The sequence below is a fragment of the Gopherus evgoodei genome, chromosome 1 (assembly GCF_007399415.2).
Source record: "Gopherus evgoodei ecotype Sinaloan lineage chromosome 1, rGopEvg1_v1.p, whole genome shotgun sequence".
NCBI classification, from domain to species: Eukaryota; Metazoa; Chordata; order Testudines; family Testudinidae; genus Gopherus; species Gopherus evgoodei.
Window position 1 is genome coordinate 92,319,952 of NC_044322.1, and position 20,808 is coordinate 92,340,759.

Consider the following 20,808-nt stretch of genomic DNA (forward strand, 5'->3'; position numbering starts at 1 on the left):
GACCTCTGCTGACTAAGCATATTATTTTTGTTGTTTCCATTTCAAAGTAAAACCCTGAATCTTTAAATATTGTAGTTCTTCGTTTGTTTTTCATTAAGCGGGGAAACCCTGTAAATAACAATCAGGACCTAATTAACTATATCTGCTAAAAGAATATCCTAATTAAGATCAGCTATACCAGAATTTTATCCATTAGTGATCACCAATTTAAAAAATCTTAGCACTAAAGTAAAATTCATGGTTAGATGTGTAGCATCATCTTTGAAGAGTGGTGGGCGTGAAGCAAAAACTCATCACTTTTGGGGAATGAACTGTAGGGATGTTTGAATCTGGATCAAAACTTCGTGGCTCAGATGCATCTTTAGTTGTAATGGGCCTCATTTTTCCACTCAGTTCCATCCATTTTACAGTGCTATAATACGTAGAGCTGGTGTAAGGGAATGAAAATCAAACCCAGTAGTTGACAATGCAGATGATGTATCAGTATTTTGCTGTCATCACAATGTAACGCAGAATGTAATTTGAAGTCTTAAGGAAACACAGAGGTACAGTGGCAGCACATCTAAAATGTCTGATCCTTAAAAGAATTCACATACATTTTATAACCTTTCAAACTGGGTACACCGCGAAATAAGTGATAGCTAATAGGGTCTGACCTTATCTGCTAACCAAGATTTTGGTCCAATCAAATATAAGTACCTACCAGCTATTTTCATATCTACAATATTTATCATAACTTTATATGAATATTTATATATTTAACACTGAGAATGGAAAATTGTTAATCATCATTTCAAAATATGTTCACAGAATTTCAAGTGTATCAGTGCTTGCTTTTTTCCAGTGTTGATGAAAATGAATAGTACTTGGGGGCCAAGTCTGCCTGTTAAACTGATGTGATACATTACTATGCTTGCACAAAAGAAATGAGCACAGATGGCAGGTCTGCTGTTTCTCTAACAAGAAATTTGTCACTCCCCCTATCTCCCCCGGGATTCAACTCAGAGCAACATTTTTTCAAGTCAGGCTACCTCTGTGAGTCTCCTTATTTTTTTTTCCCCCTTTACTTGCACATTAGGAGCACAAGCAACAGAATGTGATTAGTGCCTTACTAAAACTTTATAATGAGAGAAGTCTCTCAACCAACAGTCTATGGCTCACATTTTTTTCCAACTTGAGGGGAACATATTTTGCATGTAAATGAAAGTCTACCAGGATGAAGTTTTATGTACCATGGTAAGATTCCCAATAGCTCATTTACTTTTGACAGATCATTTATTCTACATTAAAAATGTCTGTGGACTTAAATTTATAGACATTTGTTAATTAAATTGAATAATATGTGAAAAATAAAAGAAGAATATATAAGTAAGTCTGTAATTTTTGCAAAGAAAAATACCTTTTTTCATGAAACACAATGGTAAATATTATAGGGCAATGTTAAATTTTATAAACTTATGTTTAAGGTCAGTATCAATCAAACAATGCTTTATAGAATTGTCTCAGTAGGCACCCAGAGAAAGAAAATAACAAAAAATTTCAATGCACCTTGTAACTTATCAGTTTTTACTTACAAAGAGTCCAAGAATGAAAGGATAGTTTGTGTGTAAAATGTTCAAAGCCACAACTTTCAATAACAGTTAATAGAACTTAAATGTTCTAGGGCTTCCACTGTGGGAAAGATTTTGTTCTGCGGAGATCATTTTCTGCAGCATGCTGTATAAATGAACATTTTTTAATTCCGTGTTCCTGCATGTATCATTCAACAATGTAGCGAAACATGAAAAGAATCTTTCAGCACTTGCACTGTGACCTGGCACACAAAGATAATTACATTTAATGTCAAATCGGTAAAAATAGTTTCTTTGATAGTCTGCCAAAACTGGATAATATCCTTTTCATTCCATCCACATGAGTTTTTTTCATTTATTTTTATTTCTCTGTATTTGGAGTTATGTCAGCACTGGGACATTGTCATCCAAAATTTAGTCAGAGTGATACAAATCCTGGTATGATAATCTGATTACCTTTACATATCAGTGCAAGAAGCCCTCAAGGGTTTAAAACTCACACTGCTTCAAATAACCTGCTGCCTCAAAGGTATGGAACGTTTGTCTGGACTAGTAAGAAAAGAGGGATAGTGACTCCTTTAAGGGTCTCTTCCCATCCCTCAGGCTGGGAGTGAGAGGAAAGCATCACCTGGTAGGCTGGCCAGTGGGACTCAGGTAAGCCATTGGCCCCTACACACGCAGGGAGGGTCTGAGCCCCCGTTACCCCTGGATTAACAGAGCAGCCTGCAGGGACCTCCATGTGAGGTTGGGGGTCCCCTGGTGCCTCAAAGTAACCAGAAGGGTTCCAGCAAGGATTGGCTTGAAGTCACTCTAGAGTCACAACAGAAGCAGCCAGGGCAGCAGCAGAACACATGTAGAGGCTGGCAGCCAAATAGCAGGATGCACGGCAGACAGCAAGTGCAGTTGTTTCCCCTAGTGGAGGTTTCTTCTTAGCTGGATTGAGTGGGCCTGAGTGAGTGCGTGGCAGCAGGGCCGTCCTTAGGCATAGGCAACATAGGCAGCTGCGTAGGGCACCTGAAAATTTGGGGCACCACTGGGTCTTAGTGTCCACCCTCTTGTTTTCCTATCCCTGTTCTGACCCTTCCTGCAGGCTCCCACAGATGGCTGCTCTAGCCTGGTGAGTCTTCCTTGGGAGGGAATCTAGTAGTTAAAAGTGAAAAAACCTCCAGCCTGCCAGACCTATTAGCACAACATTGAAACTGTTAAAGAGACATTCAAGGGGTAAAAAAGCCATTTAACAGGCATTTGCCAACCCCAAGGTATATACTGACAGGTTTCAGAGTGGTAGTCCTGTTAGTCTGTATCAGCAAAAACAAAGACGAGTCCTTGTATCACCTCAAAGACTAACAAATTATTTGGTCATAAGCTTTTGTGGACTAGAACCCATTTCATCAGATGTCCACGAAAGCTTATGCCCAAATAAATTTTTATACTGTCAGTTTCTGACTTTACTGACAAAAACAGTTGTGCATTAATGTAATATTTACACAGAACATGTCAGTCTACAGGACCTTAGTTTAAAATTTGCTTTAAAAATATTTCATTAGTGAGCTGGTGAAGATTATAAAATCACATTTCTAAAAAATGCTTGCATAGAGTTTTAGATGCACAATCATCTTTAGCCTTAAATGTGTGGATCTTCACACACAGTCTTTTTAAATAAATACTTCAAAAGACCTCCCTTATCTAAAATACACATTTTAATTACTATAGTTAAAAAAAAAAAGTGCTTCCAAGTCTTCCTGTCCTTTCTGTCCATCCCTTCACCACCTCTCCCCCTATTCCCCACTGAAGAGAGCCCTTAAAGGGACAACAGTCCTTCCCTTCCAGATAGCTGGACAAAGAGTTCCCTTTCTTTACTTCTGACTATCCGACAAACTAGTTTTAAAAGAACCCTCCAGCAAAATCAGTATCTTAGTAAGACAAAATCCTTGTTATACCTAAAATCTTTGGAAACATATTTTTTTAAAGTTGGTGAAATTTCATGACCATGTCTCTTGTTATGGAGATCACACAAAGTAAATTACTGTTCCCTTTTTCTAAAAGCAATGAACATTGTTATGAACACACTAAACCTCTCTGATTAATTTAAAAGAATGTCTTTGTTTCAGTGAATTAAATATGTAGTAATCTGGAATACTGGCTTAAGATTTGAGTACATTTAAAATATAAATTCAACTTAGAAATACTGATGAAGAAAATGTAAAACAGAGAAGAGCTGCATCATGTATTCCATTATATGTAATGTTGTATTCAGCAGGACAGCTGACTCACCCTTACTATGAAACTATGAAGTTTTTGCAAATAAATCTCTGACAAACTTCAGGGCATATCAAAAAACCTGTGACTGACATTTTTTATTCCCAAATTTTAGTGCTTTTAATTAGGTACTTTCTTCATGTCCATTCTGCATGAGGGAGAGTGCATGGAAGTCTCTGCGGGGAACTGTGACTCTCCGCCACCATGAGGCAGGCTGGGCATCTCATTATCCTTTGCTGTCAAGTCCCTCCTCCCCTCCCCCACCAGGCTGTGAGCTTGGGCTGCCATCCGGCATAGGGGCACCAGTTTAATAATACTGCGTAGGGCCCCATAAATCCTAAGGATGGCCCTGTGTGGCAGGGTGGTTGATTTGCTGGCTGAGCTCTCCTTTCCCCACCCCAGAGCGAGAGCATGTGCAGGGCAAGCAGCAGCAACCCAGCTGCTGCAAGAGCCAGAGAGGAAAGCACTGTCTTGGCTTGTCTGCCCCCACTACTGTGTGGTAGCAGGGTTTAGTTTGGATTTTGGAGGGCTGGCAGTGGTGCTGAAACAATTTTTATGGTGGGGGTCCTGAGAGCAATTGAACCAAACTATAAACCCAGTATATGATGGAAACCACTTCAAGCCAGGGGGTGCAGCAGCACTCCCAGTGCCGTAGTTCCAGCACCTATGTGGAGGGGTGATACCCCAGGGCTAATAAAAGATTCACCAAAGGTGGATTTGAGTAGCACTTTTGAGTTTAAGCATTGTGATGGTGGGGGAGGGAGGGGTGAGATTCAACAATAACTCTGATTGTCAAGAAGGAGGAGAGGGGGGAAAAGCAATTAATGGCTGGCAAGCCATTAATAGTATTGCAAGAGTGTGAGAAGGCTGGGATTGACTCTGTTAAGAAAGTACAGATTTAAATAATGTGGAGACTTCTGGTGCCAGACCACTCTTTCTTCAAGGGGAAATGAGTTGCCTCGGAAAAGGAAACTTCAGTTCATGGTGATGTCAAAGAATGTGTATTGTTGAGGTCCCCTGGTGAATTGTGATCCCATTATATCAGGATTGGAATGGTTACATCCACAGCACAGCAATAGATGCCTATCAGTGGTGGCCTCCGAATTGGGACTCCTGTCAGGAAAGATAATTCTGTGATGTGTCTGTGTGCTAAACTCTTCCTGTTTATCCTTTCCTTCAGGATGAAGTGTATGGGTCACCGGACTTGTGACTTCATGTGTGGCCATCATATAGTGCATTTAGCCCACAAGAGGGCGGTCAGTGGCCCCTGGAAGTTTAGCAGAGAGGCAGCTCTGAGTTGACATAGGTGGAGGAGGGTCTGCATGTATTGGCCCACAGGCAGGCTGCCAGTTCCACTGAAGGTTCACTGCTGGTGTGGCAAGAAAGACAGTTGATGCCCCTCTCATACACTTTGATTCCCAGGGAGAAGGCAGCAGACAAGATGACCTCCTGAGGTCCCTTCCAACCCTGATATTCTATGATTCTGTGGGACCTCAGTGGTCATCTAGTCCAACCCCCTGCTCAAAGCAGGACCAATTCCCAACTAAATCATCCCAGCCAGGGTTTTATCAAGCCTGACCATAAAAACCTCTAAGGAAGGAGATCCCACCACCTCGCTAGGTAACCCATTCCAGTGCTTCACCACCCTCCTAGTGAAAGAGTTTTTTCCTAATATCCAACCTAAACCTCCCCCACTGCAACTTGAGACCATTACTCCTTGTTCTGTCATCTGGTACCATTGAGAACAGTCTAGATCCATCCTCTTTGGAATCCCCTTTCAGGTAGTTGAAAGCAGCTATCAAATCGCCCCATGTCCTTCTCTTCTGCAGACTAAATAAGTCCAGTTCCCTCAGCCACTCCTCATAAGTCATGTGCTCTCCCCCCAATCATTTTTGTTGCCTTCTGCTGGACTCTTTCCAATTTTTCCACATCCTCCTTGTAGCGTGGGGCCCAAAACTGGACACAGTACTCCAGATGAGGCCTCACCAATGCTGAATAGAGGGGAATGATCATGTCCCTTGATCTACTGGCAATACTCCTACTTATATAGCCCAAAATGCCATTAGCCATTGTGACAGACCCAGGCCAGTGGGGTACAGGAGTCTGATAGAGGGCAAATATACTGGTCACTGGGTGAATAGTTTTCTGTTCCCTGAGTGACCAGAGCAGGGGCTGCACTAGAGTAATCAGGAACCTGCTAGAACCAATTAGGGCAGACAGACTGATTAGAACACCTATAGCCAATCAAAGCAGGCTAGTCAGGGCACCTGGGTTTAAAAAGGAGCTCACTCCAGTCAGGGAGGGGGAACCAGAGGAGAGCAAGTGCGTGTGAGGAGCTGGGAGCAAGAGGTGCAAGGAGCTGAGAGTGAGAGGGTGTGCTGCTGGAGGACTAAGGAGTACAAGCATTATCAGACACCAGGAGGAAGGTCCTGTGGTGAGGATAAAGAAGGTGTTTGGAGGAGGCCATGGGGAAGTAGCCCAGGGAGTTGTAGTTGTCATGCAGTTGTTACAGGAGGCACTATAGACAGCTGCAATCCACAGGGCCCTGGGCTGGAACTCGGAGTAGAGGGTGGGCCTGGGTTCCCCCCAAACCTCGCAACTCCTGATCAGACACAGGAGGAGTTGACCCAGACTGTGGGGAAGATCACTGAGGTGAGCAAATCTGCCAAATAAGCGCAGGACCCACCAAGGTAGAGGAGGAACTTTGTCACACCATCTTGGCAACAAGGGCAAACTGCTGACTCATATCCAGTTTCTATTCACTCTAAACCCTAGGTCCTTTTCTGCAGAACTGCTGCTTAGCCTCTCGGTCCCTAGTCTGTAGCAGTGCATGGGATTCTTCCATCCTAAGTGCAAGACTCTGCACTTGTCCTTCCTGAACCTCATCAGTTTTCTTTTGGCCCAATCTTCTAATCTGTCTAGGTCCATCTGTATCCTATCCCTACTCTCCAGCGTATCTACCACTCTTCTCAGTTTAGTGTCATCTGCAAACTTGCTGAGGGTGCAGTCCACGCCATCCTCCATATCATTAATGAAGATATTGAACAAAACCAGCCCCAGGAATGACCCTTCGGGTACTCCGCTTGATACCAGCTGCCAACTGGTCACTACCCATTGAGCCCGATGATCTAGCCAGCTTTCTAACCACCTTATAGTCCATTCATCCAGCCCATACTTTAACTTTCTGGCAAGAATATTGTGGGAGACCGTATCAAAAGCTTTGCTAAAGTCAAGGAATAACGCGTCCACTGCTTTCCCCTCATCCACAGAGCCAGTTATCTCATCATAGAAGACAATTAGGTTAGTCGGGCATGACTTGCCCTTGGTGAATCCATGCTGACTGTTCCTGATCACTGTCCTCTCCACTAAGTGAGTGGATATATGTTTGGCTGATGCTAGGGAAGGAATCTATCTGGGATCCCAGCTGTCGGTGGTTGGAGAGGATAGGGGAGGAGAGATAGGCAGACAAGCTAATTACTGGCACTTCCTGGTGAGAGGTGGCCAAAGCAGGTACTCATTACAGATGGGGTCTAGTTACCTGATAAACTTGAATTGGAAGTATACTTAGGGGAAGACATCCTCTAACACTGCCGGAGAATGGCTTTGGCCTTCCTAAAACAGCAAGTTGACAGCCCTCTTCCCTCATTCCCTTAAATCTTATGTGAGAAGAGGATGGTGGAGGCCTAGTCACAGGACCAGCTACAAGGTTTATGATATTGCTAAAATAATGTATCCTGATATTCCCTCAAGCTTAGCAGATGTGCTGCATAAGTTACATGCATTCCATTAAACTGACTGTTTCAGGTATTTCTCTCAGTACTTACTTGGGTACAAAGCACTGTCAGGTACCAACCTAAATGCCATTGTATAGAGAACATCGAACTTTTACAGGGTCTTCGATACTGCTTTTTGTAAAAAAGAAGACGAAGAAATACAACTACCACATTCCAGTAGAGCCTTAATTCCCCTCATTGTTCAGCATTATCAATATATGTAATTTTAATATATTTACTTACAATGAACTAGAACAAATACAAAAGAACTTGAAACCTAACGGAGTGCATACAAAAATAATTCAAGCAGAGCCAAATTTGGTAGGTCCCGAGTTCTCATTCATGCCTTTCAATGTGAAACAAAATGAAACAGATTCATCAGGTGCAAAGCAGCTGAGCCTTGGTCCTGCACATTCAAGTAACTTTGCCACTGACTTGCAGGATCAGTCAGCTCGAGCGTATCACTGAATCTAGTCCAGTGTGCCCCTATGTGAGTTCAGATTTTATAATGTTTTACAGAAATCATAATTCACAGAAAAATATCCTAGTAGCTATTTTTGGGTATAATATTTTCCATTAAGAACAGAGAGGATCCCTTTTTGAGATTGAAAGAGGCCTTGGGGTCCCACTAGTACAAAGGTATTAAACTCATTCTCTGGAGAAAGTGAAATACTGTTTTTAATTATAGTCCTTGGGCTGTGGTATATATTTAGGAGTACACACTGCCCTCCATCCACAGCATGGATGTCAATGGAATATTTGCACAAATATCAAGTACGGAATATGGCTGTTGTGTAGTAATTGAACTTTTAGTTGTTATAATTTATTATTTGCTCAGTACCTTACTGAGCATGATTCAGTGGGAAAATGCCTGCTTTTATTACTGCTATTTCTGCTCTTTCCACCCTTTCTTCCTAAACTTCCTATCGCCATGTGAAGGATTATGGGCTTCAAGCCCAGCCTCCTGAGTCCTAAGGCAGTGCTCAGACCAGGGAGACCACTTCACCCAAACTAGTAGAGAAGGGAGCTAGCAAAGCTCTAGCTCTCAAAGGGTCCTGCCTAGGAAGCTTCTGGTCAGCTAGGACACACCACTTAAGCCAGAAAGAAGTAGAGGAATTGTCTTACTAACTGGGTGAATCACTGACTGGGTGCTACTGTGGACCCTGTCTATTTTCCTGACTCCTGAGCCCTGCCTTCCTGCCTCTCACCTTGTTCGGGTGCTCTTTATCCCAGACCCCTGTCTGTTACCAGTTTCTGCTTTCCTGCCTTTCTCTAGGTACCTGCTCTTACAGCCAACCTCCATCTTAGACTTTGACCACCCATGCCCTTGTCCCTACAGCTTGCTTGGACCACTACCAGTATCTTCAAGTGGGCCCATCCAAGAATGGACCCAGCGGAGTTCCCTATACCCCAAGAGGCATCAGCACTGCATGAGCAGATGATCTTTCTCCAGGCAGACAGCTAAGAATTGTGGGTCATCCTGGTTCCTGGTTTCTTACCTTGTTCCAGGTCCCTGCTCATACACACCCTACTGTTAATCCCGGCTGTGGCCTTTGGCTTGGCACCTGATGTTGGCCCCAGTTCTGACACTAACCATCACACTCAGATCCTGAACCCCAAACTGTTTCTTTCCATCTTCCCTCTCTTTGTATGTCATCTATTCTTTCTTTGCACCAATTCTCACCCTCCATGGGCTTCACTCCCAACCTGTCTTCTGTTCCATCTGCCAAAGTGATCATCAGTGAAATAGTTACAATTAATATTAAAGGATCCTCGTGGGACTTTAGAGTTAATAACATCCAAATTATATCAACAAAAGAAAAGGAATCCACACCCCTCAAAGCTATTGTTTCTGGCTGTCTACAAATTCATGCAAACAACACTACATGTTCATGCACACTTCATATTTAGAAAGTTCTCTTTGAAACCAAGAGGACAAGAAATTCTTTACAATGAAAACTCAGATTCTACAGAATTTGAATATGCCGTGCTGACCCACCACATGCACATCTAGCAGGTGGAATTTGGGCATTTGACACCTCTGTGATAGAATGTCCACAGGATTCTTTTACTTTCCTTTTTGATTAACAGCTGGCAGAATATTGCTGAGATAGAGATGTAGAGCAAAAGCCAATTCTCATGCACTTAACAAAATAAAGAAGGTCACATAATAGTATAATGTGCATGCTTGTCCTTTTACAATTCTTATTTTTACGTTTGTTTTTCTTATTACAAAATTTTCAGAAATAACAAAAAATGAAAAATCATATAACAACTTTGTAACATATATCAATTTTACCATACTGTGTAACTTTCTGGTAACAAAGCCTATGTGGACAAAATAAACATGCAGTTATTAAAATGGAATGGCAATGCTAACTGAGCTTGTGTCAGCTAGTATTTACAGGTAAATACATTCTCTGAAGAAGTATACTAAAACATATTTCTTTGTTATTTTAGCTACACCCACCGTGTGGTTGGCAATGGAATCAAATCTCAGTCTGCGAATCCAGAAGTAAAAGTGAAAGGAACAGATCCTGTAATAAATCAAATTATTGATAAACTGAAACACATTATCCAGGTAAGATTTTTTGCATGTATTATATGTTAAAGCTATCACCATGTAAATTAAGATCATCTTGGTGTTGAACAAATGTGAATTGCTGTACATTAGAATTGATTTGTTAATTCAAATCAGAACTCAGTAATTGAGTATTCCCACCAGAAACTGTGTTAAGTCCTGACATAAAATATTTAAACTCCAATTATTAATAATGATTTTGTTAAATTTTTTGCATATGGCAGATGAGAGCTAGAAGTGAGAGTCTGTCAGTTGGGCCACCTGTACCTGTGAGCTGAGATTGCAACTCAGCATTGCAATGAGTGCTGGGATTCTAAGCATGAGTCTGATCCTCAGTTGGTGAATTTTAAACATGTTAATCACTGTGTAATATCATTAATAAGAAATGATGGTATACATTAAAAAACAAACAAACCACCATCCTGCTAAATTCCACCTCTTTCCAGACCTCAAGGTCTGGCTGTGAGATTTTCTACTTTACTGACAGCAGAGAAGGTTGGAAATGTTGGGAAATTTGCATAATACTTGCTACAGTATTTGATATATATGATCTCATAGCACATGTATGAGTAACCCTTTGAGATTTAAACTTGTGGTTATTTACATTTTGTCACAGCAGAACTGTGGTGTTGTAATGTGTCCTAAAGATATTGCAGCTATAGAGGTATGCTAAGATTGCCTGAAATGTAGGGAGTTTTGCCATTGACTTTGGGACCAGGATTTCATCCATATTACTCAAGGTTTTGTAGCTGCAATGGTATAAAGATTCAAGCTCAGATAAAATTAGTCCTTTCTTTCCATTAACAAAAAATAACCTTTTTGCTTGCCAACTGAAGCATGCTGTTATCTCTAGTCTCTTCTATTTTTTTCTTAAAATTGTGTGAAAGTAAGTACTATTTTGCCTCCAAAGGAATGCCAAGAATTAATTAAGCACTACAAATTACTCTCTGATGGAAAAAGGTTGCAGACAGTTATGTTTAAGCCTCAAGGCCTTTCATCTGTCAGGAGTGCCCTATTTTGATATTAACCGTGCCCTGTATAGTTTAATATGTTAGGTTCTACCCTGAAGATTAGTCTGAAGCTCTAATGTGGTTGACAGGGACAATTCTATTATAATGCATTATGTTTCCAGTGCTTTCTCCTCCTATACTTGCAAGAGCAGAGTAGATCTTGTATAGAAGGATTTAAAAATTTACATAGTGCACAAACACTGCCTTTCTGTGAGACATCTTTCTTTTCTTGCAACTATGAGTATGGAAATAGGGCTGGGGAATAGAGAAAACAAAAAATACTTTGGGGACTCAGGATTTCAATATGGAACTATTTTTCACTAGATGAAAAGCCTGATGAACCTGCTGAGAAAGCTTTCTTCTCTGTCATTTACTGTGAATTAGGAAATCAAATACAAAAGACCATCCTTTAGTCCTATGTGACATAAAAAGGATGAGTCACTTTTTGAACTCATTTTGGACCAGCCTGCGAGATTAAACAAGGGAGATATAATGGACTGGGCGTACTTTCAGTATAGAAAAATCAGACCTCTGCATGCTGTACTCCAGCACTGTTTCCAAGTTATATTACTACAGTGGAGAAGCCTAATGGACTAATTTAGCATTGAAATCAAACGAAAAAAATACTTGATTCAACTTTTAGAACTAGGCTTATTGAAATGCGTCTGTCATAGACAGTTATGATAGCGTCTGTAAAAAGGCACAAATGTGTACATTTGTACACCTAATCTAAACACACAACTACTATCATCATAATGATTGTGAACACAAATTGACAGTTTGATGCATAAATTCTCATTTGTGTGTGGAACTATTTCGTGTATATCCATGTAGTTGCAATTGTGCATGCAAAACAGATGCAGTTTTGCCTGTTCATTTGTGTGTTGTGCAGTTCTGAAAATCAGGTCACTTGCTTTGTATCTACTGGAAGAAAGGGAAAAGTGAGAATTTAAGATTGATGGGCTATCACTTCACCCTTAAAATCCATAAGGGGCAGAATATCAGTGAGGGAAATAGGGTGACACCACACATTCTCCTCTGCTTTCTCTACCTGATGCTCTGAGGGTCAGACACATGGAAGATATATTACTTCCTTATGAAGCTTCTGCCATGGCATTTCCATATTGTGACCAGTTGTTTCATGCAGCTAGTCTAAAAGACATGAAGATCATGGTTTGAGTGTGCCATGTACAGTGTTTTATATTTGCATTTCCTATGAGGCTAGATATTCCATTAATGGAAGTCCTCACAACCAAACAGGTCCTGATCTGTGATATACCAGATTTATGCGTTAGATCAGAATCCAGCAGTGTTAGTGCTGCTGGTACTGTTACTAAAAGACAAAGCTAAACCAAAACCAGTAATGAGGCTATTAGTTGATGAAAGTTCAAATGATAGGTGGGACTAAAACCAGTACCTATCATATTCCTTTGAGAGATTTTTGTATTATTTATGTTAGCCCCCATACTCCCAATCAGGGTCAGAGCTCCATCATGAACTGTGCTCAGTTCAAAAGTATAGAGAAAGTCACAGGAACATAGGATTTGGCATATCTAGAGTTGGATTAACCCATCTCTGGGCTGTAGACCAACACTCCCCATTCCCCTATATTCACTCATCCCGAGGACTCGCCAACATTGTTGCCATAGACATGTTAAGTGATTGTGAGTCATTGTGAGTGGGGGAAGATGGCCTGTCAGGGCCTGCTCACTACTTAACCCCTGCTCAGTTATTTCCTTTTCTACCACCAAACAGTCCATCTCCTAACTTCCCAGTCCATATCCAGATCAGAAACCAGAACTTCTGACATTGTGTCATGCTGTCTGGAGTGGCTCACAACTTTGAGTGCCTACCTCAGTGCAGACTGTTAGAAAACAGGGCAGACAGCCTAAGCTGGTGGTGTGTTCTGTGGTTAGATTTCACCAAACCAGTGATAAATGTGAACTCCTGGGTCAGTAGGCCAGTCTTACCATGGAGTCACAGACAGTCCCTTTAGACACTCCAGTCTATCTTGCCACCCAGATAAACCTGACTTTGTTATAAAAGGTCACAAACCAAATTACACAACATCAGGTTGCTCCCAGTCCGATGAGACCACATCAGTTGGTACTCCAGATCTTACACCAAACACAATGCTGGCAGTCAGTTTTACAATAAACTAAATAAAGATTTATTAGTTAAGAAAAGAAAGTGAGAGTTATTGAGAGAGTAAAGCAGGTAAAATATATGTATATATATATGTGAGTCACAGTTTATAATCCCAATTGATAGCAGAGAGGTAGCAGAGATGTCATAATCTTCCAGTTTCCCAAAAGTCTCTCAGGGCTATACAGAATAACCTTGGGGTTCTCCATCTTCTCGTTCAGTTATTCTGCCCTGTTTGAATCCAAACAGTCCAGAGATGAACGATCTTTCCTTAAAACCATATTTATAGCCTCTTCTGACAGAAAACAATCTGACAGTGTCTCTATCCAAGTGGGCTTTTCCTTTGATAACAGTGAGTGAGGAATGCGCTTTGGGTCTTTGACCTCTGTCATCACACACAATGGCCACTTGTTTTGAAATTATCACTTTTCTGTTAAAGTCCTTCATTAGCATTCCACAGGCTTCTTTAATGGGTTATTTAGTTACAGGGGTATACACAGTGTAAATGTTTGCTATTTCATTGTAATATGATATAGATATGTGAAAACAATGTAAGTAATGTCCCATTATTTTTCATAAAATTTAAACCCCAAATACATTCTTGTACCTTCAACAATCACTTTGAGCTATACTAATACACAAGTGAATTGGCCTGAATATACTCCAGCATGAATCCGGGTCTGTCAGCATCATACAGTGTATCTCCTGAAGGTATAAAGGGGATGTTTCCTAGTACTGGGGAGATACTACAGCCACGTGCCCCTAATGAGCTTATCCAGAGGGGCTAGTCCCTAACCCGTGGGACTGCAAGTAATGAAACGGGGGGGCTTTCTTTAAGGACCACGCCGCTTAAAAAACTCAAACCTTCATGGTGCTCTTGGCAAAGGTGCAGGGTGTCTGCTGGGGTCATTCACCTCCAAAGCCTGGTTGCATGTGTAACTTTAGCGCCCTCATAGCCAAGATGGAGCACGCTGCTCTAGCCAAGAGAAGGCGCGCGCAGGAATGCAGCAGGAAAAATCCCTTCCACCCCGGGGCACCTGTTCTAAACCCCCCAGAGTGAACACACACACACACACACATACGAAAAGTACAGTGGATATAACAAAGGGAAATATTTATTTACAGAAGGATGAGAGGAGAAAAATAAACCTGGAGAAATACAGGGGGAGCGGTAAAACAGGGTTGCATCCAAACAAGACCCCACAGGCCCAGTGGAGCACAGTCTGAAAGGGCAGACATTGAGCAATGTGTCTGCACAGAGTTCAGGAGTCCTGAGCAAAGATACAGTCCAGTGGTGAGTCTTGGGTGCTCCTGGTCGACTTTGGCGCCAGTAAACTTTCCCCAAACAAACCCCTCTGGTGCCCTTTTCTGCCGCTCTCTGCAAAGCCACAGAGAGCGACCACCTCCCCACTTAACTAGCTAACAGCCTCCCTCCTTATTTTCAGTGCAGACTCACGAGCCCCAGTACTCACAGCCTCATGCAGCTCTGAGCAGCAGCGATACTGGGTCCAGCTCTGGCCTGTCCTTCTCGGGTGATTCCTCCCTGGCACAGTGTTCCTCCTGGCTTCTGCCCTGGCAAGTCCCCGATCAGCCGCCCTGTCCTTCCCAGGCTTCAGGCAGCTTTTCTGCTGATGCACTTTGTGAGGCCTGCAGGATGCAGCCCTTCTCTCTCGAGCTCCAGAGCTACACCCTGGAGCTTCCCTCCTTTCTCTCACTGCTCCCCGTCCCCACTTAGGAAAAACATTTAAAGGGGCCACGCTCTCTAAACCCCAAAGGGGTTACACATGGAAGGCAGAAAGAGCTAGCACAGGGGTCGGCAACCTCTGGCACGCCGCTCACCAGGGTAAGCACCCTGGAGGGCCGGGCCAGTTTGTTTACCCGCCGCGTCAGCAGGTTCAACTGATCGTGGCTCCCACTGGCCGTGGTTCACCGTCCCAGGCCAATGGGGGTGTCAGAAAGTGGCGTGGGTGAGGTATGTGCTGGCCACTCTCTCCTCTCCATTATCCAAGTCATTAATGAATAGTATTGGGCCCAGGACAGGGACCCCACTAAATACAACCTCTCAGATTGAGAGTGAACCATTTATAACCATACTTTCAGTATGTTTTCAACCAGTCCTGCACCTACCTTGTAGTAATTTTAGCTACATCACATTTCCTTAGTTGACTTATGAGACTGTCATATGGGATTGTGTCAAAAGCCTTACTAAAATCAAAATATATCATGTATATTACTTCCCCCCATTCTACTAGGTCAGTAAGCAAGTCAAAGAGGGAAATTAGGCTGGTTTTTCATGATTTATTCTTGACAACTCCATGTAGTCTATATCTTATCATCCTATTAACCTCTAGGTTCTTACAAATTGACTGGTTAATAACTTGTTCAAGTATCTTTCCAAGTATTGAAGTTAGGCTGACTGACCTATAATTCCCTGTTTCCTTTTTGCTTCCCTTTTTAAAGATAGGTGCTATATTTGCCTTTCTCCAACCCTCTGCTACGTTACTCATCCTCCATAAGTTATCAAAAATAATTGTTAAAGGCTCTGAAATTGCTTCAGCTAGTTCCTTAAGTACCCCAGAATGAATTTAGGTAGCTTACTTATCTAAATTTATTTAACCAGTTCTTTTCCTATTCTGGCTTGTGTTCCTTCCTCCTCATTGTTGATATTGTATTAAGCATCTTGTTACAATTAACTTTTTTTAGTGAAAACTGAAGCAAAATAGACATTAAACACCTCAGCCTTCCTGGTTTCATCTGTTATTTGCTCTCCTTCCCTGCTAAGTAGTGTACCTACACTTTCCTTTGTGTTTTACTTGCTCCTAATGTATTTATAGATCTTCTTTGCACTACCTTTTGTGTTTCTTGCTAGGTGTAACTCATTTTGTATGTTAGCCTTTCTGAGTGTGTCCCTACGTCCTTGCACTGTTCTTTTGTATTAATTCTTAGCAATTTGTCCATGTTTCCAATTTTTGTAGGGTTCCTTTTAGATTGTCAGGTCACTAAAGATTTTTTGAAGCAACCATTTTGGCCTCATTATTTTTCCTATCTTTCCTTTGCATCAGGATAGTTTGATGTTGTGCCTTTGATATGGTCACTTTGACAAACTGTCATCTCTTCTGAACTCCTTTTTTCCTTATAATTTCTTCCAATGGGACCTTACTGCTTTAAAGTCCACTGACCTTATTCTGCTGCTCTCATTCATGCCTTTCCTTAGCATCATGAAGCCTATAATTTCATGATATCTTTCACCAAAGTTTCCTTCCACATTGATTCGTACAACCAATTCTTCCCTGTTAGTCAGAATCAAGTCTAAAATGACTAACACATTTATTAAATTTATATATAAATTAAAAATATATAAATATATAACAGGAGTTGGCAACCTTTCAGAAGTGGTGTGCCGAGTCTTCATTTATTCACTCTAATTTTAAGGTTTCGTGTGCCAGTAATACATTTTAACATTTTTAGAAGGTCTCTTTATATGTCTATAATATATAACTAAACTATTGTTGTATGTAAAGTAAATAAGGTTTTAAAAATGTTTAAGAAGCTTCATTTAAAATTAAATTAAAATGAAGAACCCCCCGGACTGGTGGCCAGGGGGTGTGCAATTGAAAATCAGCTCGCGTGCCGCCTTTGGCATGCGTGCCATAGGTTGCCTACCCTTGATATATAATATATATAAATTTAATAAATTTGTTAGTCTCTAAGTTGCCACCATGACTCCTTGTGTTTTTGCTGATACAGACTAACACTACTACCCCTCTGAAACCTAAAATTACTGCTCCCTTGCTTGCTTCCTCCTTCTTATGAAACAAGAAGTTGTCCTTAAAACCTTCCAAGAACTTACTGGAAGTTTTGTAAGCCGCAGGGGGCGTTCTGCTGGCACTGCGAGGGTGGCAAGCAGGCTGCCCTCGACGGCTTGCCTGCCATGCTTGGGGCAGCAAAATCCCTAGAGCTGACCCTGGGTAAAATCCCCCATTACTTGTTTATTCCTTGAGAAAACAGAGCAAGTATATGTTAAGAGCTCTTTTCCATGAGAGGCAACACCTCCTTGTTTGCTATGTTTTAGCATAAATGGCTGTGAGTTACCTCAGGCAATGTGATACAATGGAAGCAGTGCTAATTTTCTAACTCAGGGAACATAACAGTGAAACAAAAATAGGATTTTTCTGGTATGCATGCTCTTTTCAACTGCTAAAGATTCTCCTTAAATTACTGTCTCTGTTTTTTAAGCCCTTGTAGACTCGAGAAACTGTCACTTCATATTTTCACATTTTTAATTGGGTACCAAGTGGAGGAAGTAAAAGGATATAGGAAAATGTCTTTAATAATTTTGAGTAGACATGCAGTCTAACAATTGGTTTGTCTCAGAGTACATTCAAAAGAAGATTGCTTTATGAGTCATGTGGTATTGTGGATTACCTTCACGACTGGCCTTCCCACTTAGGAAATCAATTATCTGAGTAAAGTCAACTGTGCCCATTTAGTATATAATGAGTTTAGGAATTCCACTTGAAAGTGTCCTGACTAATGGGATTTAGGTTGGTCCAAAGGAAGTGTCTGTTTTTATGATGGAAAACTGCACAATTTCTCATGTGGAATAGTAATTGGACTTTACATGTGCATATACCTGCACGAACTCAGTATTTTACAGTGCAGGTAGCATTACATAAGAACATAAGAACGGCCATACTGGGTCATACCAATGGTCCATCTAGCCCACTATCTTGTCTTCCAACACTGGCCAATGCCAGATGCCCCAGAGGGAATGAACGGGACAGGTAATCATCAAGTGATCATTAGTCTGATAAGACTGTATTTTGGTACAGTGACTCTCACTGAAACAAATAGGTTTTGGAACTGCCACAGCTCTTTTAGCAACACGACTACTAAGTACAGTGGAATACATGAGTGCCTGGTAAGTGAGTACATCTGTAGTGATACCTGCTTGTGCCATTATTTAGTCAGTTGTCATCTTTCTTATAAAGCCTGGCTGTTTTTTAAACAATTCTGAATTGGGTTGAAATTTGTTATACAAGTTGTTAGTGTAGATCCTTAAAATGTATTTAAACTATTCTCAGTCAGGAATATTTTGTATGTCTTCAGCTATTTTGACTCACTGCTATTAAAAAACTGGCTTAATTTGAAGAACTGAGATTTTCTTTTTCTTTTAAAGGAAAAATTTAATCAAAAATATTTACATTTATATTGATATGTTGGGTTAGTAGTGCTCACAGCTATTTATTCTTTTAATGCAAGTGTTGTGTAAACTTGGATTCATGCTGTAGCCCAGAATCTACTATGTGCACCCATGCAAAGACCCCTTAGAACCAGGGCCTGCAATCTCTGGCATGCAGCTTGCCAGGGTAAGCACCCTGGTGGGCCGGGCCAGTTTGTTTACCTGCCGCGTCGGCAGGTTCGGGGAACATGGCTCCCACTGGCCGCGATTCACCGTCCCAGGTCAATGGGGGTGGCGGGAAGCGTCACGGGCGAGGGATGTGCTGGCCATGGCTTCCTGCCATCCCCATTGGCCTGGGCTGGCAAACTGTGGCCAGTATGAGCCATGATTGGCTGAATCTGCCCTCTGGCCCGTACCGTTGGGGTGCTTACCCTAGCGAGCCGCATGCCAGAGGTTGCCGACTCCTGCCTTAGAAGGTCTTTATTAACAAACAAGTGGTAACACTTATTTCTCTGAATTAAAGTAAAATAATAAGGAACAATAAGGAACTTTCCCAAACTAGCATATTCTATGAATATATGTGTGGCTAGGAAGGCAGAGAAGCAGGGGCGACTCTGTGTATTTTGCCGCCCCAAGCACAGCAGTCAGGTGGCTTTTGGTGGCGCGCCTGTGGGAGGTCCACTGCTAACACAGATTCTGCGGCAAGCCTGCGGGAGGTCTGCTGGTCCTGTACCTTTGGCTTATCAGCCACCAAATTGCCGCTGAAACCGCAGGACCGGCGGACCTCCCGCAGGCATGCTGCTGAAGGCAGCCTGACTGCCGCCCTCATGGCGACTGGCAATCTGCCCCCCGTGGCTTGCCACCCCAGGCACATGCTTGGTGCGGTGATGCCTGGAGCTTCCCCTGCAGGGAAGGGTACCAAAAGGAACATAATTCAATTTAGTTAAAGCAGCAAGCTAAGTCTGTAGTCATAAGTGATTATTAGGTTGTGGTTTTAACTGATTGGAATCAGATATATATTATGAAACTATCACATTGTTGACAGTCCCTGCTAAATAAAGATCCAGTAATTAATTAGAAGGGTCAGGATAAGAGCATTTGCAGAGCTATGAAGAAAAGCTTCCTGCTCCTATTAATCCTAACATGTCAGTGATATACATCTGTCAGTTTCATGGGCAATACAGTCAAATTCACCACACTTAAACAAAATATAAATGAAAAACATTTTTAAAAAGGAGCAGAAATTGGAGTTGCAGTTGGCATCATTAAAATTTGAATGGCTACTGCACCTATGCTGTTGTGGCATTCCCTATACTTAGAATGAAAAATAACACAAGCACTGTGTAAATTTAACTACTGTGGATGGTAAATTCCATTTTTGTGGAGTCCACTGTAAATAACTCTGCTGCTCAGAACCAAACAATGCATCATTGTAGCACAAAATCCTAAAAAAAAAGAATAGCAGTAATATTTGGTCTAATAGTGGAGCATTGTTTGAAAATAGCTGCCCTGCATGGACTGAATTCCTGTCCAAAAAATGTGTCAATTCAGGTTCACCTGCTAAAAACTGGGCCTTGTTCTGCACTGGTTATGGTCCTAGTCAAGACCCCCAGGAGCTGCTGTAAACTATGATGGCTGGATGGCCATAGCCCCAAAGAGCTCTTCTGCCAGCTGTTGTAATGGGAATAGAATGTTCTGGCCTACCCATTTCCCACGCTCTACCTGAATGGCTACAGAGGTGATGGAATATTTGCTAGCTATATTGGCGTTAAGCCTGCTGGCAAATCTTCCATATTGGGGGAATCCCTAGCAGGGTAGATCATCCTGCTTTTCCCTCCTGCAGAGCAGGTCATAGACTATGGCCTGAAGTGTAGAAAAGTTTAGCATGGAAGGTGAAAGTTTCCAAAAAAATGTGTCTTTGAAATGGATTATGACAGAAACTGTTATATAAAATCACTTTGGTATCTTTCTGTATATCAAAATCCTGGCCTTATCTGAGGGAGCTATGCAGCAAGTGGGTGGGGGTTGGGACAGAGGGCAGCTCAACCGTGAAAGTGCGTGATTTGCAGAAGATTTTTTGTGAAGTTGCTTGATAAAAAGTGTTCAGAGTGGGTTGGGGTGAGGGGTGGGGGAAATTACCTGTTTGATGCAGTTTAATTTTACAATTGAGAAGCTATATACAAGAATCTAAATATTTCTGGGCAGAATAAGGAAATATTTCTAAAGTTTGAGCTAAAGGTATTGTGGGGAGAAAAGGAGCTCTCCCTTCTGTTTATATGAGTGAATC

The 20,808-nt window shown here is 41.7% G+C and overlaps 1 protein-coding gene across 2 annotated transcripts in view; it reads left to right on the plus strand.

Annotated features, from left to right (window-relative positions):
* Nucleotides 1–20,808, plus strand: part of GPC5 (glypican 5) — a 1,044,547-nt gene that overhangs the window by 391,124 nt on the left and 632,615 nt on the right. For both annotated transcript variants that reach the window (XM_030567347.1, XM_030567356.1), the window contains exon 6: nucleotides 10,064–10,184. In XM_030567347.1, coding sequence (XP_030423207.1) covers nucleotides 10,064–10,184 — 121 coding nt within the window. The remainder of the gene's footprint in view (nucleotides 1–10,063; nucleotides 10,185–20,808) is intronic.